This window comes from Solea senegalensis, linkage group LG17 (genome assembly GCF_019176455.1).
Source record: "Solea senegalensis isolate Sse05_10M linkage group LG17, IFAPA_SoseM_1, whole genome shotgun sequence".
Lineage (NCBI taxonomy): Eukaryota > Metazoa > Chordata > Actinopteri > Pleuronectiformes > Soleidae > Solea > Solea senegalensis.
In genome coordinates this window covers 11,599,509-11,611,232 of record NC_058037.1, presented here as the reverse complement: position 1 = coordinate 11,611,232, position 11,724 = coordinate 11,599,509, and the positions used below count along the sequence as shown (strand labels likewise).

At 40.2% G+C, this 11,724-nt stretch overlaps 1 protein-coding gene across 1 annotated transcript in view; it reads left to right on the top strand.

The window, feature by feature from the left end:
• The first annotated feature begins 1,639 nt into the window (after positions 1 to 1,639).
• otofa (otoferlin a) overlaps positions 1,640 to 11,724 on the top strand; it is a 62,533-nt gene continuing 52,448 nt past the window's right edge. Inside the window, exons 1-2 of the mRNA XM_044048777.1 lie at positions 1,640 to 1,918; positions 8,109 to 8,167. Of these exons, the coding sequence (XP_043904712.1) occupies positions 1,837 to 1,918; positions 8,109 to 8,167 (141 nt within the window). The 5' untranslated portion in view covers positions 1,640 to 1,836. The remainder of the gene's footprint in view (positions 1,919 to 8,108; positions 8,168 to 11,724) is intronic.

The following is an 11,724-nucleotide window of genomic DNA, read 5'->3' as shown; positions in this document are numbered from 1 at the left end:
GAACTTTTTGATGTTAATTCTAAGAGGTATGTGTGGAGAAAACCAGGCACTGCTCATCACCTGCCCAATACTATCCCAACTGTGAAACATGGTGGTGGCAGCATCATGCTATGGGGGTGTTTTTCAGCTGCAGGGACAGGACGACTGGTTGCAACTGAAGGAAAGATGAATGAGGCCAAGTGCAGAGATATCCTGGAAGAAAACCTCTTCCAGAGTGCTCAGGACCTCAGACTGGGCCGACGGTTCACCTTCCAACAAGACAATAACCCTAAGCACACAGCTAAAATAATGAAGGAGTGGCTTCAGAACAACTCTGTGACCATTCTTGACTGGCCCCAGGGCCGGCTCTTGGCATAGGCGATATAGGCGGTCGCCTAGAGCGCCATCTGCTGGAGGGGCGCCCCTCCAGCAAAAAAAAAAAAAAAAAATTTAAAACAATGAAAATAAAAATGATTTTCTATTCCCAGTCGCCCTCATTTGTGTGTTCTCTCTTGAAAAGAGCATCAACCGTGAAGTGTCTAGGCAGGTGTCATTTGATGATACCATAGATGCTTTTCCTGCAAGGAAGTCCAGACGTGTACAATTTTAGTTAAAGTGAAAGACACGCTGGAAAGAGTTACCTGACAGTTTGTTGTTGTTGTTCAAATGAAACTGTTGTGATTGTTCTTGTGGTTGCTGTAATTCAATACTTGAAAGTTGTGATTTTTTGCTGTTTGCTGTTGTCAAATTTAACATGTGTGATTGTTCATTTGGCTGGTGTAATTCGTGTGTGTGTGTGGGGGGGGGCACCGGAGAGCAATCTCGCCTAGGGCACAAAATTAGGTAGAGCCGGCCCTGACTGGCCCAGCCACAGCCAGAGCCCTGACCTAAACCAATTGAGCATCTCTGGAGAGACCTGAAAATGGCTGTCCACCAACGTTCACCATCCAACCTGACAGAACTGGAGAGGATCCCCAAATCCAGGTGTGAAAAACGTGTTGCATCATTCACAAGAAGACTCATGGCTGTACTAGCTCAAAAGAGTGCTTCTACTCAATACTGAGCAAAGGGTCTGAATACTTATGACCATATGATATTTCAGTTTTTATTTTTTTAATAAATTTGCAAACATTTCTACATTTCTGTTTTTATTTAATAAAAAAAATCATTATTAATCATTATTTATTTTGTATATATCGTTGTACTTAAAGACTGCAGCTGCATATAGCTATATACTGTGTAGTAGTATAGTAGTATATTCAATTTCTGCCAATAAACCCTCCTAAATGTTATGGACTGGACCTTTAAGATGCTACTTCATAAAGAGCACATGCAGACAATGAACATAAAACATAAGGACATGGAAAGTCACATCTTTAAAGAACAATAAACATAAACATAAAAGGAGTCAGCGCTTTTCCTTCAAATCTCAGCGCTGGACTGAAAATGAGATCATCCACCGTCAGCAGCAGCAGCAGCAGCTCGCTGTAGATGAAGCCCACCCTCCCCTCACCCCCTCACCCCCTCACCCGCCCCTCCTGCACAATGAGCTGAGTAAAAAACCAAGTGGCAGCAGCTTCGAGATGCTCGACAGACTCAGCAGCCGCGAACCACGCAGCAGCAGGAGCAGCAGGAGCAGGAAATGTTGAGTGGAGCCTGAGATTTTTTTTATTTTTTTTTTATTTTTACATGCTGATCGTATGGAAACACGATTTATTTTGTGGATGCAGCGAATGAATCCAGAAGCAAAAGAAGAAGAAGTAGAAGAGGCTCACCTAAAACCCACCGTGCACAGATTGTGCGTGTCAAGTTTCACCTGCGTGGAGTAGAAATTACTCCCCCCGTCCGCGTGGACTCATGATGGCTCTAATGGTTCACCTGAAGGCGGTCGATCACCTTCGGGGGAAAGGTGACAGGATCGCCAAAGTTTCATTCAGAGGTAGGACATCGTCGCCCGACACATTTATTATGTAGATGTGGGTTATAACCTGATTTCACTGAGTTTGAAGTTTTAATATGACGGCAGATGATCTGGTGTCCTGTCTGCGTAAAAAGTTAGGGAACCACTGTTTTCTTTCACCAGCGCTGTTTGTGTATGGAAATGATGGATTTCTCCACCATGGAAGTCATTTCCTCACGGAAAGTCAAATATAAAGATACACATAATAATCCCTGAAGCATTTCACACTGCAATGTATATGGCTCTTATAGTAGATATATACAGTAAGAGAGCAGTGGCGTGCACAGGCACTTGTGGTTACAGGGGCTCATTTGAAAAAAAAAATCTCAATTGTAAATTATCATCATCATTATTATTATTATTTTCAAAAAGGTAGCACATCTGGTGCTTCAATCTTTTTTAAGCACATTTATGATATATTTAACAAACTTCAGCTTTAACAAAATGACTGCAAAATGAAATTACAACTCCAATTTTGATGCTATATGGGCCACAAATAATACTAACACTAATAATAATAATAACAATAATTGAAGATGATTGCACTCAAGCTCCTGTTTTTTTAAATACCTTAGCTGCAAAATTGCCGAAATTGACAAAAAGTGAATGTGCAATCCAAAATGGCGGTCTTCCTGTTGGGTTTGGATCATGGCCATAATGTAATTTTTTCTTCAACCCAACGTTTTATATATGTTTACCAATTTTCATGCATGTACGATAAACCTGCTGCTCTAGCAAAATGTTTATTGGGGGGAAGGCAGACTTATTTGCCCCTCCCACATCCAATTTTCACCGCACATTCATCAAACTGGCCACAGACGTAAAATTTCACCAGGACTGACTCGGATTTTTAAACTAATTACATTCCTGCTATTTATATTACCTACATAATAGAAACATTACTTTGTACCTGGAATTACCAACGCTGGAGTCATTTCTCTGTTTTTTCTTGACATTCTCAGACAGTGTAACGGTGTCATTACTTTTTTTAACAGCACTAAGGGCAAAAGCCACAGGGTTACATTTGTCTAGGCTGATGGTATTGATCACTAAGGAGAATAACAGATGTGTGTGTGTGTGTGTGTGTATCTTTGTCGTACCTTCATGGAAGCTGCCACTAGTCCATTTGGCGCTTTACAGTCTCTTATCATCATATCCTGTGCCCTGCTGTTCAGACACAACAGGAATCAGGAAAACGTTCTATGTATTATTTCATCCCCTGTGTGAATGTGAGTGAGAGTGAGAGAGAGAGAGAGAGATGGAGACACAGAGAGGGAGTTAAGAGGAAGGAAGAGAGGTGTGTGTGTGTTTCAGCACCCTGGACAGCGATAACTTTACTATTTACAGTAACAGATGACAGGTGTTTAGTCTCCGCTTATCTCCTGTCAGACATGAAGGCTGAGTTGAATGTCTCAAGACCATCATCCTCTCCCCTCCTCCTCCTCCGCCTCCTTTCTCAGCTCCAGAGTGTGAGTGAGTTTCACCACTGTGCTCTGTGCTGTGCTGCAGTGAACTCAGCTGTTCTTGCACGAACCATGTCATTCACTGGGAGAATTCCTTTGTGTCCCCACAGTCCGACTGTCAGTTCAGCATGAGCACAGTACCATTTGTGTTCATGCTGTGTTGTTTTGGTTTTTTTTAAACTCTGAATTCTGCTCCACATCGCAGATTTACTCAGTGCTATTTCAATTTGCTATTTACTGGCGTGCAGTCATTATACATTTCACTACTTTTAAATAGGAGAGACCGGAGCTCGCATAAAACCTTCCTCAGCAGAACAGGACAGATAACAGATGTCACTCGTAAAAAAGGTAACATGATGGTAAAATGTTACATACCCCTTAGATCCACGATGGAGGTCTTCCCAGGTTGTGCTTAAAATCCAAACAACAGTGTAACTCATACATATGTATACATATATATACATATGTATATATACATATATATATATATGTATATATATATATATATACATACACATATGTATATATATATATATATACATATATATATATATATACATACACATATGTATATAACTCATACTCACACGACTAATTGGGTTCTGAGGAGGCTCAGCTGTTCCACCGGTCACATAAAAACAAACACTGATCTTCCGCTTTAAATATTAATACGGTGTTGGCTATGCCAGTTCACATATTCAGTGGTTATGGAGCAACATCATCGTTCATTTAGAGTGAGTAAAATCCCATATTTACTCTGTGTTTGGTCCTGAGGGAAATACTAGTCTGATAAAAGCTCTATAATGTTCACAGCTCATAGCAGAGATAGAAAACCATTAATAACGCTTTTCCTGTATTTTAAAAACGTCACCTGCAAAAAACACAGACATGGCTATTGAAACAACACATATTGCAAATTGTATATGTATATTTCCCCAACATCAGTAAAGAAAAAATGTTTTGTCCAATACACGATTTATTTTACCCATTTTCCTCTCCGTTAGCTGCAGGTGTTGCACTGTTGTTGTGACTCTTGTCTGCTCTGAATGGGAAAATCATGTTATACGTTATTATATACTTAAATGTAGTGTCCAAATGTTTATAGTGGTAGAGACAATATGGGAAATGGGAAAAGAGACCTTTGGACTTTTAGACTTACAGAGAATGTAGAAATAGCCTAAAGAAGAGCGGGTGCATTTAATTTGCCTCTTGGGTTTTATGTCCTCGACTAATTAGTCTGAGATCAACTTGCTGTGAAGCATAAAGCTGGGGCGAGCAGCAGATCATTTCCTGCATATGTCCTTTAGTATGACCTCCTTCACACGGCCACATTTGAGACACTTCGTATAAAAAGGTTTCAATCTCAGCACACTTGTAAATACACTGTTACATATTCGATTCATCCTATCTTCATATTCTAATTGGGATAACAACAATAATCAGTCTATGATGCACTCATGATGGCGACTTATGATCAATCAAGTCTTTCAGTGTCTGGAAAGAAAGTGCAAATTTTTGATGTGTGAAATCATTATCATAAGTGCTTCTTTATTTATAGGCGGGTTGTTAGTGCAACCCAGAGGTGGTAGGCTTTATAAATAAATCGCTTAATCTGAGTTTTCAGGTGTAAAGTGGGTGTTTTATTTTGGTATTTATGGGTCGTGAAGAGCAGAGCGTCACAGGAAAGCGGTGGCAATTGAAGTGAGAGATTTAAAAACGGACACCTACCGCTTTTAAATCTCTCACTTTTGTTTACTTCTGTTTTTATTACAGCATGTATGGCATGAAATGAAAAGAAAATAATAATAATTGACAGTCATCTAATTACTGCAACTACTTTTATACACTTGACTGGAAAGAAGGAATTTATTTATCCCTGTCCCTTTTGCCTGCTTCCTACCATGGATTTTAATCATCTCATACATATTAATAATAGTTTTGTGTCCCAGTGTCTTCATCTGCTGAGGGTTGAGTCAAACATTTTTTCCTGTTGTCAGAGCTGACAACAATGCTTTCAGCTCAAACTTCCTGTCTGGAGAGGAAGGGGCCAGCAGGAAGTGCAACCCCCTTAACCCCGCCTCTTTCCTCCCAACAACACCACCCGCATATCAAACCCTAAATGAGCATTAGTGGAAATGGTGCCATTTTTTGTGACAGGGAAAGTGGCCTAATAGTGTCGCTCATAAATCAACGCACTGACTGCATTCATGATATAATTTAAATAGCAGTAATAACTAAAAAGGTGTCCCATCAATCTGGTCCATTATTATCTAAAACCATAGTCACTGAATAATGCAAAATGTCTTCAAAAGGCACATTGTTTTTATGATAAGTCTTTGATGATGAATCCTCGCTCGCTGCAGGATCACAAGCACGCGTTTAATGAGACATGACATTCGTGAGAATCAAACGAGAACTCGCGGCATTATTCCCACTTCGGTGAATCACATGTTCCGTTCCTCTCCATGTGCAACTCTGTTTTACCCACTTCAAACTCTCAGTCTCTAGATATCCACACTGCCGTGTGCACGGTTCATTTATTTCTCTTCTAAACTCTGACTCAAAATAGAGAGTGTTGTGCATCGCAGCGCATCCAGCAGACTTCGTTTAAATTCCGCTCCTCCCTGAGGTGTTCTTTTCTATCTGCTCTCCTGATATCCTGTAGATATTTACTATTGGTTATTTTAAATTGTGGCTCCTATTTGGGATGCAGACCATTTTCAGCTCAGGAATTGGTTTGGAAATGAAATCACAGCGTGGAAGAACAAGCGTGAGACGCCAGGAGGCGAGAAGGGAGTTTCTGATTATAGCCCGAACATTAAAGCAGATTAAAAGAATGCTGTTATTATTTTACTGATGTGTGTTCTTCCTCGCTCCAGGTAAAGCTGGAGAAAAACATCGGCTGCTTTTTTTGTGTGTGTGTTGGTTTAAATTGTTCACCGTGTTCTGCGTCCCTTTCATCTCCAGTGTCTGTGTTTGAAATAAAATAAAAAAAAGCTCCCTGGTTCCTTTTGTTTCTTCCATCACAAGTTCTTTTATCTTCACCCTGCCGTCTATCATTTTTATTCCAACCTATTGATTCCATCAAGGACGAGAGCTGTTGTGATTGAACAGAAAGCTGTGTAGCAGAGCAGCTTACGTAAGCTTCACATTATCTGCTTTTTCAAAGCCTCGTCTTTAGGCAAATGAAAACACAACTATGACTGCGATGCCTCTACTTTGAATAATGTAGGAGGGATATTTTCTCTCTCTCTCTCTCTCTCGCTGCCTCTCTGACATGTGAGTGGTGTTACAAAGGTATTACATTAGATAAACTAGATATTTCAAAGGATGTGGGATTTGTTAGGTTGCAGCCTCTTAACTCAAGGTTTCTTTGCCCTTGAATGTGAGATAAGATGCTTTCAGCACTGATAAATAACACAGTTATGTCGGAGTCTTGTTTGTTTTCATTCAGACTTATCATTATTATCATTATTACAGCCAAACCAACACGGGCTGCAATTAACTTTGTGGGTTCTTTTGTGCATGTGTGTGTGTGTGTTTGCATTATGTGCTCGCGCACACATCCATCCAACATCGACACCCACACAAAGCCTCAGACTCACAAACACAAGTGCACACACACAGAGTGCTCGGGCACCATTCACGAGTATCACAAAGCAGCCAGGTTGCAGCGATGCATGAGTGAGTCAAGTTAGTGTGCAGTGAATGACTGTTCCTGCTCTGTGTATAACCTGGAAGAGACACTGCACTAATACGCCCTAGTTTTAAAGGACATCATGTGGAAATCTGTCTATCTTTGTTTTATTTTGTCTCTACCGAAGTCTCTGAATCTGTTCTTTTTCTCAAATGGCTTGTTTGTGTATTTTTCAGGTCATTAAGTCATTCATTTGTATTTTTACTTGTCTTTAACTTATCCACATGTTATTAGTAACCCTATGACCACCGAGCATTTCGGCTGCTTTTTTACATGACTATGTTTAAACGTACAGAGTATACAGAGGCTATAAGAATGTGCAATATAGAGTGTCTTATACCCTTTTTTCCAGCACAACCTGGGCAATCTGATGAAAAAAAATGAAATCATTTCACCAACTACATCTGAGCAAAAATGTCCTCAAAATGTTTAAAATCGGATTGAATTTGTGAAATTTGGAAATACGTCACAGTTCAAAGTTCACTTGGCTCGTTTTTATAAACAAAAAGGAAAGACACATAAGAAGACAAAAAAAAGCACATGATTTTGTGCTGAATATGTGACCTATAAACATCCCTCCAGGCAAATTACCATGGGTGCACCTGTGAGTGAGCACTAAGGATTAAGAGAATTGATTGTGTAGAGTATTAAATGTTAAAAAGTATGAAGAATAGAGTATTAAACCTGTATCTGACAGTGATTGAGTACTTGCAGCCTGTAATTAAGTAGAAGGTATGAATACCGAGTCAGAATTTTTTTTTAAAAATGTGATCTGTATAACACGCTCCCTTACTGATATGTTAAAGATCTTTATTCATTATGCATCAATATATGAGCAATATGGATTGCATCAGATTAATAGGCAGCATTTATTTGTAAAGTGGCCCCTGCTTCATCAAGCTATAAGTATATATATATGTATATATTCTTTCTAAGTGAAACTTTATTTTGAAAAATAACTATAGCTGTGCTGTATTACATACATTTACTGTTCCTTGTTACCTTCCAGGTTTGTCCTTCTACAGTCGTGTTGTGGAGAACTGTGAGGATGTGGCTAACTTTAACGAGGTTAGTATCTTTCCTTTCATTCACTAACTCATCTTGATTATGACCAAGCGGCAACTCTCAATACATCAATTTGTCGTCCTCCTTCGTGCAATACGAGAATCGTACCGCCGACGCAAATATCGATACTTTAATTGAGGGAATCTTGGGTGGAAGTTATCAGGCCGAAGAAGAGGGAGTTTACAGCGGGATAATGGCGGAGAAAGCTACGTTCACGTTCAATACACAGACTTTATGCACGTTGTTGTGTATGTTGTGAATAAATAAGAGTAAGACAGATATCGCGACGTATTGCTGTCTTGCGATATATTGATTATCACAGAATTGTTGTATCGTGATATTATTGGTATCGCTTATCGTATCATGAGTTTTCCCATCATGTGATTCTCATCCGTAACTCAGTAGAAATAACAACTTTCCAATATCCCAAAAAGTTAGTGACATATGAAACCCATTTTTGCACGTCAACTGTCAACAAATCAACCTTATTGTAAGATGTCACTAATAACTGAGACGACCACGTACCATGCCTTATCTGCTTGTTAGTGATCTGAGTCATAAATGGTATGATGATTCTCATTTGCAAATGGCTGATGTCCTGCCAAGTGTCGGCTCACTGCTGCTCACTGATTTCCGATCAGGGACTGAAAGGTGAAGCAGGGATAGCAAACCATGCGTGACACTGAGCACTTGCTCAGGGTTAATTAAACAAGACACTCCACAGTCCACTCTCCACGGCTGAAGTGAAAAGGGCTTTGGCCTCGTTCAAAAACTGTAAAAAAAAAAAAGACATAATGAAAGCCCCTGGTCCTCTATCTCGCGCTTCTACACTAGAACTTCTTTTAACTGGAACATTTCCAATTTAAATCCATTTCAGGTTCAGTGGAAAAAGTCATTCTGTACAGCAGCACAGTCCTGACTATTCTTTTCAAAACAATAGGGTTTCACTTGCACCCCTGTGGCGCTGCCCCTCTTTTTCACTGCGGGTGAAATTCGTGGACATGTTCCCCCGTAGGATTCCTCCAGTCACACTGTGAAACCTGCATTATGTTGGATTAGAATGCAAAGAGTTGCATAAAGGAATATGGTGCATGGGGATCAAGAGAGAAGTGTGGAAGCAATCCTCACAGAGCAGAAGAAGAGAAGGAACAGAGGCATGAAATGACAGAAAATAAAAGAGAAAGTGTGCAAACACACACACACACACATTGCCTTCCTTGGGAATTTCTTTTTCCTTTTTTTAAACTGCATGCTTTCACGGAGAAAACTGTTTTCCCTTTGAACTCGGAAAAGAGGGAGCTGCTTCCTTTACTGATAACAGGCTATTGTTTTCGGTGTAATCAGGAGAAATGGTTAAGTGACTCTACAGTTAGGCTTCGTTTCACCGTCGTGCACGCACACACGCAGACACACGCGGAGGAAAACACACACACTTGTGCACAAAGGGGAAAAGTAGACAACGTGGATAAATGTCTCAGAAACACGTCATTTTATCCCTCAGGCCTGAGTACAGCGACTGGTAGAGAAGTCAGTGGCCGCGGCTGATCATGTGATCTCTTGTGACAGCCTTGTTAGCATCACTTAACGTCACGGCTTCCCTGACGATGACTTGTGCCTGCAGTAGTTCTGTAAACTGTGTGTACATTTGTGTGTACACACTGCTTTTTCCACGCCCACCATCACCATCGCTACCGTTCCAGATATCGTAACAATTCCCCATCACGTCCTCCTTATCCGACGTTTTCGTTGCCAGTCGTGGAACTTTTTTGGACGGTTCAGTGAGCTCAGTCTAGCCTCTGGAATCGGGCGCCCATTAGCATAGCAGAGTTGTGTCTCGTTACGTTATGCATGGACTAGCAGGGCGCCTTTGAACTAGTGTGTGGGGTTTGGCTGGATGGAGAATCTGTATTCATTATTCATTCCGTGGTGTGATTTTTTTTCTTCGCTTTTAGCTGCAGTACACCAGGGCTTCCCCCTCACTAGTGAGACATACTGTAACTGGAGCAAAGACGAGAAAGCCCCAGCAGCCACAGGGTTCGCTGCATTTGGCCTGTAGTATATATTATGGCCATATATACACATGTGTACGTGTCCATGTCAGAGTGTGCGGTTAGGAGAGAGAGAGAGAGAGAAAGAGAGAGAGAGAGAGAGAGAGAGAGAATGCTGGGGTTTGAATTGCTTTACAAACAAGATGTCGTAAGATCTGAACTATGCAGAACATGGCGAAGGGGATCGTTATTCAAACATAATGAGCACAAGTGTATTCCCTCTATGTCTGTGATTATGCGGCAGAATTTTTATATATATATATATACAGTATATGTATATATGTACAGTTGTGCACATACTGATAATAACCACGGATGACACATGAACGGTGGATGTGCGATGTTTAACAAACGATTGCAGATAGTAGTTCATATTTTGATGGTCTATCCTGTGGTAACGCTCCCGTCTTGTGCTACATCTATGACGTAGTAGATACTGAAGTAAAGCTTAACTTTTAAAGTCACATTCATTCATACATTTATAGTCTACTGCTTATGTCTACTCCACAGGGCCAACACAAAGAGACAATCAACCATTCATTTAGGGTGTGAGGACCTGGAGAAATGGTTAAAACAAACCTTCATATTTCAGTGCCAGGTTTGTATAATGTTAATAAAAACAAAAAAAACAAAACATAAACGCAGTCATTAGTTACAAGAAACCAACCCTTTGTTTTGTTGAAAATATGAATCGACGCTGACCTTTGCAGCTTCACTTTATTTTCTTCTTCACTTCTGACGGGAAAGCCAAACCTGTCTCTGACTAAATTACATTTATATATAAGTGTTTGTGTTGTTTAGAGGCAACATCCATTTTTGATTGAGAGGAGCGTAATAGTTATCAAGTAGGAGATCAGGACGGGTGGACGATAGTAGAATAGAATAAGCTTCATTATGTGGCTTTCTCTTAACAAGATTAGAAGAACTTACGTACAAGTAATAAATAAGAAAAATAGAGATTGCACCGACTATAAGAAGAAAATGAAAAATCAATATAAAATATACTACATGAAAATGTTATTGTATGGTATGAGAAATTGCTCTCATAAAAATTGTACATATGTACAAAAAAAAACTGCAGATATTAAGTTGCTCAGATGAACATAAATAGATAATGTACATATTGTGTGAGTGACTGGTTCAGTGTAGGGCTGCAGTGAGGTGGGGCTATGGATACAATCGCTCTAGGGTAAAGACTATTTCTCAGCGTGTTTTTATTGTTCCGATCCTCTTACCAGACGACAGAGGTTTGAACAAAGAGTGTCCAGTGTGAGTGCAGTCTCGGTAAATGCTGTGTGCTCTTGTCCTGAACTTGTCAGAGTAGATCGTGTCCAATCCTGGGAGTTCCACGCCTGCGATGCCCACGATGTGCTGACACTAGAGTTTGTGTCCTGACTCCGATCTCTGTTAACATTATAGCCAATAACAAAGCTGTGACTATGAACCTTCTCTGTCTCATACCTTAACCAAGCGCTGTGTGTAAACATGAAGATGAAGGATTCTGTTGTCACT